Source organism: Somniosus microcephalus, chromosome 2 (genome assembly GCF_052327205.1).
Source record: "Somniosus microcephalus isolate GS21.2 chromosome 2, FLI_Smic_1.0, whole genome shotgun sequence".
Lineage (NCBI taxonomy): Eukaryota > Metazoa > Chordata > Chondrichthyes > Squaliformes > Somniosidae > Somniosus > Somniosus microcephalus.
Window position 1 is genome coordinate 231,519,704 of NC_140988.1, and position 19,744 is coordinate 231,539,447.

The 19,744-nt window shown below is 43.4% G+C and overlaps 1 protein-coding gene across 1 annotated transcript in view; it reads right to left on the reverse strand.

Moving 5' to 3' along the window:
* The window catches only part of scfd2 (sec1 family domain containing 2), a 461,156-nt gene that overhangs the window by 8,566 nt on the left and 432,846 nt on the right, over window positions 1–19,744 (reverse strand). Inside the window, exons 6-7 of the mRNA XM_085969951.1 lie at window positions 8,173–8,307; window positions 4,451–4,570 (exon numbers count right to left, since the gene is read on the reverse strand). Coding sequence (XP_085826077.1) covers window positions 4,451–4,570; window positions 8,173–8,307 — 255 coding nt within the window. The remainder of the gene's footprint in view (window positions 1–4,450; window positions 4,571–8,172; window positions 8,308–19,744) is intronic.

Consider the following 19,744-nt stretch of genomic DNA (forward strand, 5'->3'; position numbering starts at 1 on the left):
TCCCTTTACCAATTTTAAAACAATCAGCAGAACCAGGTATAAACCCTTTAAAAAGACCCACATCTGCACAGCTGCAGACACAGTTTCCGCTGCAATGTCAATTGACCCCAGCGGCCAACATGCTTTCAGCTATTGAGTATGTTGTTCCTGGTTTTTTTCCCACCGCCCCCCCTAGAAACAGATAAAAGAAAACTGAGTGCTAGAATGTTGGAAATTTGAAAAATCTGAAGTAATGCAATTCACAGCAGGTAGATCAGTGTTTGAAAGAGAAAGACATGCTAGCATTGTTAATGTTTTGGAGAGAATTTGACAATTGAGCTTTCATGAAGGTCACACCTGAAATGTTAACATGACTTTCTCTTTTAGATGGCGGTCGAGTTGCCATACATTTCCAGCATTTTTGTTTTTTTCAGCAATTGCCTACTTTAAAGTTCCCCAATACAAGGCCCCTTTAACAGAAATGAAAAAAGCCACTAGGGTCCATTCTAAAAGCATTATTTTCTGGGGAGGAGGAAACTGGAGTGGGTTTGGTTTGATGTATGCAGTCAGCTACACATCTTTGCAAGGGAAAGTGCACAGTGCGCTCACTTAGATTTTTCTCAGTGAAATATGTGAAACGCTCCACAGAAGGTCCTTAATTATGCCAAGTTAAAGTGGGGGGGAACAAAAAATGTTTTTTAATACAAATTTTGATTGTTTCTTTAAACTCAGTTATTGTGCTTAGGGAGTTTAACAGCCAGCTTAAGCCTTGTACCAAGTCTATCCGGATACAATGGCCAGGATATTCATGTGTGGAATCCCTGTTTATGTGCACAAACTGAGAAACAAGACATGCATTCAGGTGCTAGAGGCAGTGCAGAGAAGATCCACGAGGCTAATCCTTAGCGTCAGATGACTGAGGAAAAACAAGTCTTTGGCTTTTCAGCCTTGACAGGAGGGGACTGAAAGGTGATGTTGAGGTATACAAGTTAGTTAATAACATAGAAAAAATAGTTCTGGAAAATTACTTTAAACTAAATTTGAGAGTAGGACAAGGCGGCATAGGTTCAAACTAGTAAAGGAAAATGTTAGACTCATATCGGGAAGTTTTCTTCACACAGTGATTGACACATGGAATAGATTTCCAGATAGAAAATTGTGGAGGTGAAAAACCTAGAATTATTTAAGAAGCAATTAGATGTTCTGATGGGGGAGTTGAGTCTTTCTAGATGGATGAACCAGGATGGGCCACATGGCCTCTTGATCTGTATTTATCTTGTGCTCTAGTAGTTTCATAACACACTTTTATTGAAGGTTTTTCCTTGATTTGCTCCCCTCCTCTCATGAAGGTGATGGCTCTTATTTGGGTGTAGTTTCACGGGCACCGCTACCCCTCGGGTGGATTGTTTTTGGTGTAGTTTCACGGGCACCGCTAGCCCTCTGTGGATTGTTTTTGGTGTAGTTTCACGGGCACCGCTAGCCCTCGGGTGGATTGTTTTTGGTGTAGTTTCACAGGCACCGCTAGCCCTCGGGTGGATTGTTTTTGGTGTAGTTTCACAGGCACCGCTAGCCCTCGGCTGTATTGTTTTTGGTGTAGTTTCACAGGCACCGCTAGCCCTCGGCTGTATTGTTTTTGGTGTAGTTTCACAGGCACCGCTAGCCCTCGGGTGGATTGTTTTTGGTGTAGTTTCACGGGCACTGCTAGCCCTCGGCTGTATTGTTTTTGGTGTAGTTTCACAGGCACCGCTAGCCCTCGGCTGTATTGTTTTTGGTGTAGTTTCACAGGCACCGCTAGCCCTCGGTGGATTGTTTTTGGTGTAGTTTCACGGGCACCGCTAGCCCTCGGGTGGATTGTTTTTGGTGTAGTTTCACGGGCACCGCTAGCCCTCGGTGGATTGTTTTTGGTGTAGTTTCACGGGCACCGCTAGCCCTCGGCTGTATTGTTTTTGGTGTAGTTTCACGGGCACCGCTAGCCCTCGGGTGGATTGTTTTTGGTGTAGTTTCACGGGCACTGCTAGCCCTCGGCTGTATTGTTTTTGGTGTAGTTTCACAGGCACCGCTAGCCCTCGGCTGTATTGTTTTTGGTGTAGTTTCACAGGCACCGCTAGCCCTCGGTGGATTGTTTTTGGTGTAGTTTCACGGGCACCGCTAGCCCTCGGGTGGATTGTTTTTGGTGTAGTTTCACGGGCACCGCTAGCCCTCGGTGGATTGTTTTTGGTGTAGTTTCACGGGCACCGCTAGCCCTCGGCTGTATTGTTTTTGGTGTAGTTTCACGGGCACCGCTAGCCCTCGGGTGGATTGTTTTTGGTGTAGTTTCACAGGCACCGCTAGCCCTCGGTGTATTGTTTTTGGTGTAGTTTCACGGGCACCGCTAGCCCTCGGCTGTATTGTTTTTGGTGTAGTTTCACTGGCACCGCTAGCCCTCGGCTGTATTGTTTTTGGTGTAGTTTCACGGGCACCGCTAGCCCTCGGGTGTATTGTTTTCATGAACTAAAACATCACAAAATTGAGCTTGACTTTATTGGAGTCCTTACTACTCCTTTGTTACAATATTTTCCTACGTACAAAGCAGCTTTGACTATTTAACGAGGAACCACTCTGTACTGGTCATGCAAATAGACTAATGCATGCTATGTCTCTGAATTCCAACAAAAATAACGAATTGTCATTGCGTTTGTACTTGGTGCAGACAGTCTAGAAAGGGAGTATTGACTAGCTTCCAACTGTAGAGGGCATCACAGCGAAGACCGATCTTGTTCTCTGATATCTAGACCGGCACATTTTCCAGCAGGGATTACTGGATAGTGATTAGAAGCTGGAACCTTTGCTGATTTTTCCTTTCCCTGGCTTGGACTGTTGAGGCCAATTGCAGTAAACTTATTTTAGCTGAGATTATAGAATTTAGCACAGATGAAGAATCAAACTTGGTCCATATTGGTTATTAGTTCCCCAGCTGATGATGCACTAGGCTATTGGGGGTGTAGATCTTTTTCAACATATATAGATACAAAATATGCAGCATTCCTGATGGTTTAGTGAAGTAGAAGAGGTATATTCTGCTTATAACATAACACAGTTTAAATATCCAGCCTTTGTATCCCTTTACTTCAGATTATTTCTAGGTGGCCAAGGCTACTTTTATACTGGTGTTGCTTCAATTTGGATTTTGGGAGACTGACATCAGAGAGCTGGTTCTGGATATTTACATTACTAAATTGGCTCCCTTATCCTGGTGGCAGACTTGTAGATTGACCCCCCACCCCACCCATTCTCTCCAACTACCATCCTTCCCTTTCTTTCCAATATCCTAGAATATGTTGTTACCCCTTAACTATACTCTCATCTCCCCCAGTTCAAGACAACCTCCAATCAGGCTTTGCCCTACCAACAGCACTAAGATTGATCTGATCAAAGTCACAAATTAAACACACTGCAACTATGACTGTGCTCACTCTCCTTCCTCGTGCTCCTTGATTTCTCCACTGTCTTCAACAACGTTGACCACTTCATCCATCTCCAATGCTTCTCCTCTGCAAGCTGCCTCCCTCTTACTGTTTGCTCATGGTTCCGCTCATGGTTCCACTCATACATTTCCCAACAAACACGGTTGCCTCTGATGTACCCATGCTTCAATTTTGGTGCCATTCCTTTAATCATTTACATGCTATCCCTGGACAAGATCATCTGTAAATATGATGATCATCATTGTTACTTTTAAATCTCCTCTTGGCTTTGCCCTACCATAACTCAGTGATCTACTCTAGCCATATATCCCTGCCCCCTCTCCCGATACCGGTTTAATTATGCCTCACTTCATCAGTGGCCGCTTCTTTACTCACTACACTCCTACCCTCTGGATCATCCTTCCTAAAGTCCTCTGCCTTGCCCTCTCCCTCTGTGCTTTTGAAATCTTCCTCAACTTATTCTCATTTCCTTTTTCCTCCTGCTCAGTGTCCATTGGTTGCCTTCTCTGTAAACTACGCTAACACGTCTTTGTGCATGTGAGGAGCGCTATAGAAATGTTACTACTTGCAGCAGGAACCAGCCCCAAATATTGTATTAGCAGATGTTGACATCCTGAAGTCATTTACTCTTTGCTGAGGTTACATAGACACCAGTAGCTGTTCAGTAACTTGCCGAAGTGGCCACTCCTTATGTGAGTCTAGACAGCCAGTGTAGGCAAGCTATTCTACTATGGAGGGCATTGTAGTCAATCTCAATCCTATTCTTACTCAAGGTCAATACATTTCCAACAGAGGCTACTGGATGGCAAACGAGAGCAAATCCTGTTGATTGTCCCCTCATTAGCGCAGAGGCACGAAAGCCAATTGCAGCACTGTATGGCCAGCTAACTCAGCATAAACTTTACTCACATAGCAGTTTCAAGGTACAATCATTTAAAACAACAGCAAATGCATACAAGTTGTACAATGTTGACTCACAGCATCAGTTAAGTGTAAATGTTACTTACCTGGCAGCTGGGTTTGTTTGCAGAGACTGACTCCTTTATCATTCGGACCTCTGAGGCTGTGACTCCACCCACGAGGAATAGGATTAGCAGGGGGTGATCACTGGGGTGGGGCCGGCTCACCTGTCGGGTTAATAACATGGAATGTTTCAGAGACTAATCTACAACACTTTGCAGCTCACTACACCTTTCCAAGACAGAACCCACAGTGCTTCATTAAAAATACCGGTGCTACTTTTACAGGTTCAGAAAGAAATTTATAGAAGGACTAGCAGATTCACTGCTTAAACACTTGGCTGTGTTTTTGTTTAATGAGGGTCATCACAACACACCTAGTGAAAACAATGTGCAGTTGAAACAGACAAAAGTAATAGTTTCTACTGTTTTTAAAACACAAAACAAAATGATAAATGGTTGAGGCAGACCTATATTATACCAGCAGAATCACGCTGGATGTCTATGAAAGGTAACTGTTGAGCCCTGTGCCGAGGATGTAGAGAATAACCCACACGGAGGGAAGGGTAGCGAGGGAAGATGGGAATACACAGTATTATTTCTGGATCCATAACAACCATGAGAACCTAACAATACCTCCCAACAAGCAAGGCAGCCCACATGCTGCTGTCCAGCTACACACCCTTATCTATGGCCACTATCAACATAACACTCTTACAAACTATGTACCTCGACAATACTAATATGCACAACCATTACAACAAAAATCATTGTACTAATGTAAGCTCCTGCAAATGTCACGGAAACAAAATGGACAACTGCATCATTATGTAGATCAGGAGAAAATTCTGTCTTTAAAAGTGAAACTTTTTAACTGTAGCTAAACAGTTGCAATGCTATCTAAAAACCAAGTTTCCTTAATCTACATAAGGCTCAATGTTATAATACACTAAATGTAGCCTCTGTATTAAATATACCACTACGGGGAGACTGCTACAGTAGCTGAAGGTACAATACAGTTAAACAAGTTGTTTTGCACAGCATGTTAAAAATATCCCACAGCGCAGAAATCCTCTTCATTCAGTCTGCCCAGAAATATCTTCTGTTTCTTTTTGGCAAGAATAGATTTTATAAACACTGAGGAATACAAAACAAATTCCAGAAATACTTAGCCACTACTCACCTATTAGGTTCAACTGATCAAAGTGCAATTACACCAGCAATTCAATTTATAATGAAGCCAGAAATTTAGTGGCCCAATACACTGACCTGTGAGGCCACTATGCTATTCTGGAGCATGGAGCACACCAAACCTTCCCTCCACTTAACTGTGTCAGACTTCGTTTTGTGAACCACTTCGGGTAGGAAATGCTGATTGCACCTTCAAAATCAGCAGGAACCTGAACCAGAATGTTAAGAGCTATTCATTCAGCAGGCAGGAATTCCACACAAGGTACACAATATGGTGATAGAAAAGTTGGAGAAATAATTTAAAGGATCATCCATATAATTATAAAATGGTTTTGGGGGGGGGGGGGGGGGGGGGTGGCGGTGTGTCATGTTGGCTATTATATATTTACAGAAATAATTTAGAATTGGAAGTAACTGAAAATAATTCACTTCCACCAAGCATCATATAGCCTCCATAGTAATTATTGATTTCAGAAAAAAGGCAATTTTATTTCTTAATTAAAAAAAAAAAAAAAAAAAAAAAAAAAATTGCTTTGCTGGTCCGATTCTCTCCTATTCTGTTTGTTCAGTTACACATTCTGACCACCACCAGACTTACCACAGAGCTGAAGCCCCATCAGTGGATAGGTCCATTGGGTCAAGTCCAATCAGCATTTTGTTTTGTTCATCACATGGGTATCTGAGATTAGAAAATTTATATCAGCTGAATACTAGCGTGTACTTGCTTGATACCAAGTTTTCAGTCTCAGATGTATGTGAAATGACCCCATGGAGCTGCTCCCTGGCTGGGGCCCATAGCTGTAAGCACATTTTTCCAGAAGGATGAAAATAATGGTTAAAAATGTACTTTTCTACAAGGAAGGAAACATTTAAAACAGTGTGCCACCCACCTCCAGGTTTTCCTATAAAAACTTGGTGGGCATAAATGAGCTGATACTGGTGCATGGTTACATAGTGTCACTTTTATTAGCAGGAAGCTATTTGTACCTTTCTAGAATTTAAATGTCTCAAGGAAAGATTTCAAGTAACAAAACACCATCATTAATTTTGAAATCGGTTGTTATTTCATTCATCTCAAACAAAGGGAAAATACAAATATATACGGGGGAGGGAGGGGGTGAATTTGCTCCATCAGTTTTGCTGATCGGGTATTTGAAAATTATTACTTAGCAAAATTATACTGCTAATGGCTGGTATGAGTGTGGTCTGGAACTCTGATACGAGTACTTCAGCACTAAAATGAGTCTTCATTTGTAATACACTAAACAGAAAGTGATATTTACAAAATTAAGATTAAGAATAATAATTCTATCAACTTTAATTGTTCAGAAAGCATTCACAGTACGTGACCCCAAACATTACCAGTTTGTGGAGAAAATGATGTGGTTTGTTTAGTTTTACACAGTACAATCTGTTACTTGTTTCTGATTATTTGGGGATGCTGTAATTCAGGTTTTTGAGCTGCTAATATTTTGCCAGGTGGTTGGTGATGAATGGTAGCCTGTGCTTACTGAAGAGGCAATATTGATGGTGAACTTTTTCCCCTATCTGACTAATATTTCTTTCCTCCTCTCAAAGTGTTGACACCTCGTAGTTCGTATGGTTGCACAGGGGCCGAGTGCACTTCAGTACTTTGCCAACAGGTCATTAATCATGGTTAAGCCTCGGTGGTAAGAGTTTTCAGGCGATTTGACCTTGAGCAGCATCACAACTGAGCCCAATCCACATCTCACTTGATATCCATACACATGTACTTCGAGCAAGAGTCACTGATTGTGATCAGGAGTGGAAACCTGGATGATTTTCCCCTCCCTTAACAAAAGGACACACTGGGGATCTTCCTACTCACTGGATAAACTCATCGAAGGAAGCCCAACATGGTCTTTTCAGGAAGCCTTTAGGCAGTTCATTTCCTGCAATACTTTGATCTCAAATCTTGCCTTCGGAGCTTCTAATATTGGCCACAAGTGTAACTTTGTGCAATGCAGTTTTTGCCAGTCCATACAATTTAAGTGATAAATGGCAATAAGATGGATGCCAATCAAGTGGGCTGCTTTGTTTTGGATGGTGTTGAACTTCTAGTGTTGTTGGAACTGCACTCATCCAGGCAAGTGGAGAGTATTCCATCACACTCCTGATGTGTGCCTTGTGGATGGTGGAAAGGCTTTGGGGAGTCAGGAGATGAGTCACTCGCTGCAGAATACCCAGCCTCTGACCTGCTCTTGTAGCCACAGTATTTATGTGGCTGGTCAGTTTCTGGTCAATGGTGACCCCCCAGGATGTTGATGGGGGATTCGATGATGGTAATGCCGTTGAATGTCAAGGGGAGGTAGTTAGACTCACTCTCTGAAGATGGTCATTGCCTGAATGTTGTCGAGGTCTTGCTGCATGCAGCCACGGTCTGCTTCATTATCTGAGCAGTTGCGAATGGAACTGAACACTGCAACATCCCCACCTCTGACCCACATTGTCATCTGTACTGTGTATGCACGATCATTAGTGAAAACCTTTACCACTTTTCATGGTAATAATGCACCTTAAATAGTGATTGTCAACTTCTTCAGTTAACTGTAACTAACCTTCATGAACATGCTGAATCCCGTTTTGAGCAGTTCTGTTAAGCCACCAGACATGTACTCAATATCCACAGTGTCAGGTCGATCTGGATGAAATATCTCCTCTAAAACCTGCTTCACCAAAGGCTTGTATGTTGCCTACAAGAATGAAAGTGTTCAAATGAATTGTGTTTGCATGAAAATAATTTGAATGAAATTCATAACATATTATAAGGTGAGGCCAAAATTCCTTTAAAGTATTTTCTCTCCTTTCCCTCTTTTTTTTTTTTTTTTAAGGCTCCCTTGCAGCATCCCTGGCTGAGTGCAGATAGGTAATAGACTCCTAGCCTTCGTGGCCTCGCCACTCCCTATCTCTGTTACCTCCGCCAGCCCTATGAGAGCTCTGGCCTCTTGTGCATCGCCCCACCATTGCAGTGGTGCCTTCAGCCATCTGGGCCCTAAACTCTGAAATTCCCTCCCATAATCTCTCTCTCATCCTTTAAGATCCTCCTTAAAACCTACCTCTTTGACCAAGCTTTTAGACATGTCTCCTAACATCTCCAGCTTTGGCTTGGTGTCAATTTTTGTCTGATTATGCTTCTGAGATGTGCTTTCTTACGTTAAAGGCGCTATATAAAAGAAAGTTGTTGCTGATGCACATACTGCAGCCACAGTGTACTTGTGATGGAGGGGTGGATATTAAGTTCAGTGGCAGGGGCCTTGATCACTTAAAGGTAGGTGGCCATTTATGGAGGTAAATATTGTTGCAGCTTGTGAGTTTGTAAGAGCTCCTTTTTCATGTCCCCTAGGTTTTTTCAGCTCTTCCTGTTCTGTTGAAGTCTTGGAAATGCTTTGATTATGGTTAGCTTTCTGGTGAATTAGGAGACTATATTTAGCTCTTATGTCCCACATAAGTATTATGCGCTACTAAGAAAAAAAGGAAAATTATTTTTTTCCATTAAAAATACCAGCAAAATTAGTAATAGATTGGTACTAAAACATACTGCAGAATGTTTAAAAAGCTGTAAAAGCTTCAGACCCTTTAAGAAATCTATCACTCATGTTCCAGGAAGAGTGTGTCCAGTTCACTCCTCTCCTAAGCAGTTTTTAAGAAGTTACACTAGATTTCATTTCAATGCATTATAATACTTGAAAAAAAGAATTTGCATTTATATAGTGCATTACAGGAAACCTTCGATTAACCGGCCACTAAATAACCGGAAATGTCGGTTAACCGGCAAAATTCAGGAGTCGGTTCAGATAACTTTTTTACTTTTAGTTACTTTTTTTTTACTCATTTCTGGCTGTGCAAGCATCTAACCGAAGCTGTTGCTAAGCTACAGAGACGCTTGCAAGCTGTGCTGATTGTTTTGAAGCTGTTGCTAAGCAACAGAGTTTGTTGCTAGATACTATAAAGCACTCGATTCTCCGGCATTGTTGATCGACCGGCGCCAGCTCGGTCTCATCCGTGCCGGATACCAGAAAGTTTCTTGTATCATGTTCTAAGGGCACCCAATGGATAACTTTCGAATTGCAGTTTATCAGCAAACCTGGCAGCCAATTTGTACACAGCAAGTTCTACAAATAGCAAGTGAATGAATGACTGGATCATCTGTTTCTGGCGATGTTGGTTAAGGGAAGAATGCCGATCTGGATGTCAGGAGAATTCCCTGCTTCAAATAGTGCTAAGGAATCCTTTACATCCAGCTCAGCAGAGCCTCAATTTAACAGCTCATCCGAAAGACAGCACCTCTAACAGTGCAGCAATCCTTCACCTATAACCTTCTTCCTATTATAATATTTAATGAAGCTTTGGTTCCTTTTCAGCTAGATCACTTTAGGCTGATCAAAATGGCCTCCTCAAAAATCACTCTTGGCACTAAAGTGGAGCAGCTCTGACTATAGGTATCTAAGCCAGATTTTCTAGTCAATGTTCCAGTACTCCACAATCAACCTGAGCGATTGGAAAATATACCCGACTGACCCAGGTCTGTCAAAGATTTTAAATTCTGGTTCAAGTGTGATTAACAGCATGGGTGACAGAGCTTTAGAAACCAGCAAAGGATGACTAAAAAATTAATAAAAAGGCAGAAAATAGACAGAGTAAACTAGCAAGAAATATGAAACAGAGATTATAGGAGTTTCTACAAGTATGTAAAAAGGAAGAGTAGCAAAAGTAAGCATTGGTCCCTTAGAGGCTGAGACAGGCAAAATTATAATGGGGAATAAGGAAATGGCAGAGACTTTAAACAAATATTTTGTCTTCACAGTAGAAGACACAAAAAGCATACCAAAAATAGTGAGGAACTGAAGGGATAATTACAAGTCCTAGCCCTTTTGGGCTACCCCAGATCAGGTGTATTCCCCAGACGTTCACCTTCAACTTAAGTTAGAGATAGCCGAATTCCATAAGACACTTAAATGGGTCTAAAGGTTCAGGCTATCTCTCCCTAAAAGAAAGGAATGACTGAAGATGTTACCATCCTCCAGATAGCATTTTTAATAAATTTAACTAGACTGTAACCTTCTGGATATCATGAGGGTCTGGAATACCCCCCAGAATTCTGCAACTCCTTACAAAAGAGTGTACAGAAATTGGGTTCGGGAGTTTATACAGAATTACTCTGAGACAATCCTAAAAATATATAGTTTTATTTAAGAGCCGACATTCATTTAACAGCTGTTGAATCAGTTGCAATATTAACAATTCAAAATACAGATAGCTTACATTTCTTATTTCTCAGAGATCCTTATTTTCAAATCTTTACTTCGTTACATTTCTATTTCTAAATCCAGAACATCCACCAAAATCAATTACTTTGATTACCTGAGACTCAGTTTAAAAACTTAGAGCATGCCTGTGAAGTTGAGAAATGCTTGCCCCGTTCAGTGAGTTCTGAATTTGTTTGAAAAGCTCCGACGACGATGCCACCTTCCACACCAGTGCTTCAGACATGTCTTCCTTTTTCCGCAACCGAGGATTCCCCTCTACCGTGGTTGACACTGCCCTCGACTGTCAGTTCTATCTCCTGCACTTCTGCCCTCACCCCTGCCCCTCCCTCCCAGAACCACGATAGGGTTCCCCTTGTCCTCACCTTTCACCCCACCAGCCTCCACATTCAACGGATCATCCTCCAGCATTTCCACTACCTCCAAAGTGATCCCACCACCAAACGCATCTTCCCCTCCCCTCCCCTTTCAGCATTCCGCAGGGACCGCTCCCTCCGAGACAGCCTAGTCCACTCCTCTATCACCCCCAACAGCCCTTCCCCTTCGCCTGGCACCTTCCCGTGCAAGCGGAGGAGATGTAACACCTGCCCCTATACCTCCCCCCTTCCCACTGTCCAGGGCCCCAAACACCCCTTCCAGGTGAAACAGTGATTTACTTGTACTTCTCGCAATCTAGTATACTGTATTCGCTGCTCACGATGCGGTCTCCTCTACATTGGGGAGACCAAACGCAGATTGGGTGACCGCTTTGCGGAACACCTCCGTTCAGTCCATAAGGGTGACCCTGAGCTTCCGGTCACCTGTCATTTTAATTCACTGCTCCATTCCCACTCGGACCTCACCGTCCTTGGCCTCTTGTATTGTTCCACGGAAGCTCAACGTAAACTCGAGGAACAGCACCTCATCTTCCGATTAGGCACTCTGCAGCCTTCCGGACTCAATATCGAGTTCAACAATTTCAGATCATAAGCTTGGCCCCCATTTCATTTTTTCTTGTAATTTTTCCACTCCTTTCCCCCCCCCCCCCCCTTTTGTTTCTCTCACACACCTGGCAGCTATCTTTTGCCCTGCCAATACACTTTACATCTAATCTCAGCCTATTACCATCTCGTCTAGCTTCTAATCTCTTTTACTTCTTGTTTCTTTTACTTCTTTTGTTTCTTTTACTCTTTTGTCCGATCGCAGCCCTGCCTTCGATCCAGTTTCTTTTCGTTCCAGTTTTGAAGAAGGGTTCGACCCGAAACGTCAACTCAAATTTCTCTCCACGGATGTTGCCTGACCTGCTGAGTTTTTTCCAGCATTTTCTGTTATTTCTTATTTTTATACCCTTTTTGCAGTGGTTTATTCTTTGAAGTTCTCTGCTGATGTCAGCTAATTGTCTTTATTGAGAACTCTGTTGAATGCTTTCTATCTTACTATCAATTCAACTATTGCATGCACAATTATACCTCTACCTTTTAGGTATTTCAAAAACCATCATAAAAACAATATGACAGCTATGGTTTCTGTTTGATGCCATTCTTACAAAATGCTTTCATTCAATTCTTAATATTGGCTTTACTGGTTTTTAGCAGACATTGTGACTCCTTGGTGTTCCAAGTTCAATACAAACTCAATGTAATTGCTTGGTGCATCTACTGAAGTCATATCTTCAAAGTGTTCTTGTTGGTATCATATTTACTATGTATATGTTAAAGACACTTCAACTAGGGTGGTTCATGCATTTCTAGCTATCTCAATTGGTTGTATATTTAATCGTGTTTCCTGTCTTCCAAGTTTAACATAAAAACTATTTGACCAGCAGGTGTTTATTTTACTTGATGTCATCTTTTCAAAGGCACATGCCTCTTTTAATGTTTGTTTCTGTTCAATGTGTTAGCTGGTAACACCTTAAACTGGGCATTTTCATTGTGTTCCCTCCAAACTCTAGACCTTTCGGAAGTGCCAAACTGCCATTTCAATGGGGTAATTGTTTTAGTATATTTAACTAATTCCCATTTCAAAGCTTGTTTGGTTTTTACAACTTTGTTAAACAACTGATCTTTATCTCAGAAGCCTGTATTTCTGTTTGCAGCCTGTCTCCGAGGCTTTAGATTTTTAAACCCAGTATATCATATTAATAAATATCAGAATTCTGTTCATATTATGGTGTATCTTTTTGAAATATGGCGTATTCCCTCACAGAACCAAGGGGCTAAAGAGAGTGAGGAACTTAGAAGTAATTAAGATCAGTAGAGAAAAAGTACTTGAGAAACGAATGGGACTAAAAGCCGACAAATCCCCTGGACCTGATGGCCTACATCCTAGGGTTTTAAGAGAGGTGGCTGCAGAGATAGTGGATGCACTGGTCATGATCTTCTAAAATTCCCCAGATTCTAGAATGATCCCAGCAGACTGAAAGGTAGCAAATGTAACCCTGCTATTCAAGAAAGGAGGGAGAGAGAAAACAGGGAACTACAGGCCAGTTAGACTAACATCAGTTGTTGGGAAAATGCTGGAATCCATTATTAAGGAAGTGGCAACAGGGCATTTAGAAAATCATATGATTCAGCAGAGTCAACACGGTTTTATGAAAGGGAAGTCATGTTAAACAAATTTATTAGTTTTGAGGATGTAACTAGCAGGGTAGATAAAGGGGAACCAGTGGATGTTGTTTATTTGGAATTCCAAAAGGCATTTGATAAGGTGCCACATAATGTTGTTATGCAAGATAAGGGTTCATAAGGTTGGGGGTAATATATTAGCATGATGAATATAGGATTGGCTAATGGACAGAAAACAGAGAGTAGGGATAACGGGTCATTTTCGGGTTGGCAGGCTGTGACTAGTGGGGTGCGGCAAGGGTCAGTGCTTGGGCCTCAGCTATTTACAATTTATATTAATGACTTAGACGAAGGGACCGAGTGCAATGTATCCAAGTTTGCTGCCAATGCAAAGCTAGGTGGTAAAGTAAGCTGTAAGTTCGCAGGTGACATGAAAATTGGTGGGGTGGTAAATAGCGAGGCGGGAAGCCTCAGGCTACAGGATGATATAGATGGGTTGGTCAGATGGGCGGAACAGTGGCAAATGGAATTTAACCCTGAAAAGTGAGGTGGTGCATTTTGAACAGATTAACAAGGCAAGGGAATACACAATGAATGGTAAGACCCTAGGAAAGACAGAGGATCAGAGGGACCTTGGTGTGCATGTACATAGATCCCTGAAGGCAGCACAACAGGTGGATAAGGTGGTTAAAAAGGCATATGGGATACTTGCCGCGTTTAGCCGAGGCATAGAATATACAAGCAGGGAGGTTATGATGGAGCTGTACAAAACGCTGGTAAGGCCACAGCTGGAGTACTGTGTGCAGTTCTGGTCGCCACACTATAGGAAGGATGTGGTTGCTTTGGAGAGGGTGCAGAGGAGATTTACCAGGATGTTACCTGGGCTGGAGCGCTTCAGCTATGAAGAAAGACTGGACAGGCTAGGGTTGTTTTCCTTGGAGCAGAGAAGGCTGAGGGGGGACCTGATTGAGGTATACAAAATTATGAGGGGCATAGATAGGGTGGATATAAAGGAACTTTTCCCCTTTAGTAGAGGGGTCAATAACAAGGGGGCATAGATTCAAGGTAAGGGGCAGGCGGTTTAGAGGGGATTTGAGGAAAAACTTTTTCACCCAGAGGGTGGTTGGAATCTGGAACTCACTGCCTGAAAGGGTGGTAGAGGCAGGAACCCTCAACATTCAAGAAGCATTTGGATGAGCACTTGAAATGCCATAGCATACAAGGCTACGGACCAAATGCTGGAAAATGGGTTTAGATTAGATCGGGCTTGATGGCCAGCGTGGACCGAAGGGCCTCTTTCTGTGCTGTATAACTCTATGGGGGAGAAATTCGGTTGATAGCGCCACCGATTAATGCCTAAAGAGGCTGAGAAGTGGGGCGCTAGCCAATTTCTGGGCGGGCACAAGGCGCTTAGCGCCTCGCCCCATATTGAGCATACATTTAGCGCCGGCGCTAAATTTTAGCGCCCGCTCATGGGCGCAGACTGATGACGACGTCATTTGAGTGTGCAACGCCTTTTGGGTGCCCCGGACCGGAAATTCAGTGGCGCCCCCCTCCGTAGCGCCTGGCGCTAATAGTGACAGCTTACCTGGGCCTTACCAAGTCGCTCTCTGGTTGGAAGAGCGTTATTTAAAGGGGACTGGTGTGGTTTAAAAGCGGCAGCCATTTTTGGATCACAACTTCCTCGAGAGCTACAAAGAGTTGCTGAGCTGCACACTGAGAGCCATTTGACCACTGAGCCAGCGCAGGCAGACGATCTTCAGCCTTCTGACCATCACCTTGCTGTTGGTGAGCCTTGACAACGGGGAACCTTCCTGTGGTCACTTATCATGGGGGGCTGCATTGGAGGGGAACGTCCTGCTGCTGAATCATCTGGAAAGGGCACTGAGACGCAGGGAGAGGGGGGCGGGCATGGCCAGACGGAGGAGGGCCAACAGACGTCGTCACAGCAGACCTTACGCTGGCAGGGTTATCCGACAGCAGTTTTCCTACATGAACATGCCGGAGGAGCAGTGTGTCAGAAGGCTGCGATTTAGAAAGGAGGTGGTGACTGAGCTGTGCCAGCTGCTTCAGCCAGATCTGCAGCCTCATAAGGTGCAGGACATCTCTGTTGGCAGCTGAGAAGATGGCTGCTGGCCTGAACTTCTACGCGAGCGGCTCTTCTCAGGCTGCACATCAGAGGCTGATCAGAAGTAGCTTCTAGGCCCCTCTCTCGGAATGCTTGCTGCCATTCCAAGAACAGGAATGGAACCGGTCTGATACCCCCAAGCCTGTGAAGGGCAAGATGCATGTAAATAGCAGGCATGGCCATTGTAAATGAAGAAAGTGTTTCATTACACAAAATGTGGTTCCTTCAAACATGAGAAAGCTAAGGCAACAGAAAGCAAAACTAATACACTGACACATAACTGACTCTCACACCTGGGAGACTGTCCAAAACATAAATCACATTCCGACCATCTTCCTTGGCCTTGATTCCACTGCACCAACCAAAGCATCCAATGCCCCATCAGTGAGGTGTTCCGCCCTCTGCCTCACCCTTTCCATGTCTTGCTAGGCTGGTGCGCCACAGGTAGGCTCCCACTGCTTTGAAGACCTACAAGGCAGTGAGTGTGTCTGGTGATGCCAATTGACCTGCCCCTTTAAGAGCTGGCCGGCGCCAGTGTGTCTCAGGGAAAGTGATTATTGACAGCACCCTCGTTGCGCCCCGCCGCCGCGAAATTGGGTTGCGCCACCGGGTTAGCGCCTTAAGAGTAGCATGCAGCGCCTGATTTAGCGCCGCAATCACCTTTAGGGGCGCTGCAACCCAATATCGCGCTAGGTGGCGCTAAATTGCGCCTGGCGCTAAACTTTACGCATTGCCAGGACTAGCGCCCCAAACGCGGCTATACCGAATTTCTAGGCCTATGACTATGACAAAGAGCCTGCAAAGGGATATAGACAGGTTAAGTGAGAGGGCAATAAGGTGGCAGATGGAGTATAAAGCAGGGAAATGTGAGGTCATTCACTTTGGTAGGAAGAATAGAAAAACAGAATATTTTTTAAATGGTGGGGTTCAGAGATATTTAGGTGTCCTTCTACAGGAAACGCAGAGTTAGCATGCAGGTACAGCAAGCAATTAGAAAGGCAAATGGCACGTTGGCCTTTATTGCAAGAGGGTTGGAGTACAAGAGTAAGGAAGTTTTGCTGCAATTGTACAGTGTTTTGGTGAGACCACACCTGGAGTACTGTGCACAGTTGTGGTCTCCTTATCTGAGGAAGGATATACTTCCCTTCGAGGCGGTGCAATGAAGGTTCACTAGATTATTCCTGGGATGAGAGGGTTGTCCTATGAGGAGCGATTGAGGAGATTGGGCCTATACTCTGACATTTAGAGGAATGAGAGGTGATCTCATTGAAACATATAAGGCTCTGAGGGGGATTGACAGGGTAGATGCTGAGAGGTAGTTTCCCCTGGCTGGAGAGCCTAGAACAAGGTGGCCTAGTCTCAGGATAAGGGGTCGACCATTTAAGACTGAGATGGAGGAGGCATTTCTTCACTGAGGGTTGTGAATCTTTGGAATTCTCTACCCCAGAGGGCTGTGCATACTGAATTGTTGAGTATATTCAAGGCTGAGATATAGATTTTTGGACTCTAGGGGAATCAAGGGATATGGAAATCGAGCAGGAAAGTGGTGTTGAGGTCGAAGATCAGCCATGATCTTATTGAATGGCGGAGCAGGCTCAAGGGGCTGCATAGCCTACTCCTGCTCTTAATTCTTATGAAGCCAAAGTAAGTCAAGGCATTGTTGCCAAACCTCATCCTGTATCACTGATAGAGCCTTCACTCACTTCCTGACGTTTAGTACCCTTTCTCTGTCAGCACCTGGATGTCAGGGAAACTCACTTCTGCCAAAGGCAACCTTGGCAAACACTCGGGCACCATCTTTACTCAAAACCACTGTCAACTCGCATTGTTTGCTACAACGACCTCTGCAAGTCTTCAGGAACACTTGATTTATAGGGGCAATGTTACCGCTCATCATGGGATGCTTGCATTCATATGGGAGAAGTGTCATGCCACTCATGCTTTTAACATGGTGTCCTCTCCCTCCAAAAGAAAAGCTCTCATAATCGTTGCCAGAGAAATGTGACTGGGAAAGGAACAACAGCACTTAAAACCCTTAATTCCTGTGAAAAGGCGGTATTAGACATCAAAGGCAGGTAGATGGGAGAGGCTGTGGGAGATGGTGAAGTTGGAGGGGAGGTGACAACAGAAGGTAGGTAAAGACTGAAAATTAGTCATCATGGTGTCAGTTTTATTTGCTTTCTCAAAGTACAGGAGACTTTGGTTTATCTGGAGGTTGTATGTCCGGAAACCTCGATCTACTGGCAGAAATCAAGAGCCGTTCTCTTCTCGTGGCTTTTTTTTCCCCAACAGTCAGGCTTTGGAAAGTCTCTCTGAAGCTGTTGCTAAGCTACAGAGACGCTTCCAAGGTACGGGCCGACTGTTTACAAGCTGTTGCTAAGCAACAGTGTTTGTTGTCAGATACAGAGACGAAAATCTCCGTATGCTTCAACATTAACTTTGTATGTCCGGCAGTTTTGATAGATCGGCAACAGCTCGGTCCTGTCGGTGCCGGATATAACAAAGTTTCCTTACTCAACAATTATTTCTTCAAGGCCATTGAAGACTGAGATGAGGAGGAATTTCTTAACGGAGAGGGTTGTGAATATTTGGAATTCTCTACCAGAAAGGGCTGTGGATGCTGAATCGTTGAGTATATTCGAAGCCGAGATATAGATTTTTGGACTCTAGGGAATCCAGGGATATGGAGATCGGGCAGGAAAGTGGAGTTGAGGTTGAAGGTCAGCCATGATCTTATTGAATGGCGGAACAGGCTCGAGGGGATGTGTGGCCTGCTCCTGATTCTTTTATGTTCTTATATTAACTGCTTCAGAGTCAAGGATTGACAGCAATGGTGTGCCTAGAAACATCAATCAAAGGCCAGGTACAGTAATGGGCAAAATAAACCAGTCTTCATTCAATTCTAAGAAGATGCACACTGAAAAGATACCTACAAGTTCCCCCCACTCCCAAAAAAAACACAAGAAAGCCAGTATGTGGGGCCAAGTGTCTCAGTGCACAATCTACCATAGCAACAACAACTTGCATTTTTATAGTGATCCTCGCATGCATGAAAACATTTCACAGCACTTTACATTGAGGTATAAAACAGTGCTTGCTGAGCAGAAAATAGAGGGGGTTAAAGTGGGGAAGCCTAATGAAACTGGGAGAGAAGGGTATGAAATAGATTTTTAAAAACAGGGAGGGAGCTGGCGAGGTGGAGGGAGTTGGTCTGGACTTGGAAATATTGAACATTTGCTGCTGACACCAAATTGGGAGGTGCAGCTTAATCGTGATGCAGGAAGACATAGGTAGGCGGAAGATGCAGTTCAATGCAGAAAAATGTGAATTAATACATTTTGGAAGAATGAATAGGGAAAGAAATACACTTTAAATTGTATTAAAAATGGATTGTAGAGCAGAGGGACCTTAGTGTGCAGATACCCAGGTTAGTAAAAGTGGCATTGCAAGCAGACAATTAAAAATTGCAATTCTTGCTTTTTTATTCTGTCTCTAGGTTCAAAACCAAGAAAAAACTTGTATTTATATATAGCGCCTTTCACAACATCAGGATTTCCCAAAGGGCTTTACAGCCAATTAAGTACATTTTGAAGTGGTCACTGTGGTAATAGAAAACATGGAAGCCAATTTGTGCTGGGCAAGGTCCCACAAACAGCAATGAGATAATAACCAGATAATCTGATTTAGTGATGTTGGTTGAGGGATAAATGTTGGCGAGAACTCCCCTGCTATTCTTTGAAAAGTGTCATGGGAGGACAGATGGGACCTCGGTTTAACATCTGAAAGATGACATTTCCGACAGTGTAGCACTTCCTTAGTACTGCACTGAAATATCAGCTTGTGCTCAAGTTTCTGGAGGGGGGCTTGAACCCACAACCTTCTGACTCGGAGGCGAGAGTCACAGGAGTAGTGTGTGCTGTTTTGGCTACCCCATTATAGGAAGGATATAAAAACAATGCAAAAGGTGCAGCATAGATTCATTAAGATATTACCAGGGACGAGGGATTACAGCGGTGAAGAAAAACTTGAGAAGTCAAGACTTATTTCATTAAAATGGAGAAGGTTAAGGTGTGACCCGATGGGATGTTTTCAAGATTATGAAAGGTTATGATAAAATGGAAGATTATTTCCACTAGTTGGTAAGCTAGTAATGAACGAGGGGCACAAATGTAAAATAATTGCAAAAAGAATTGAA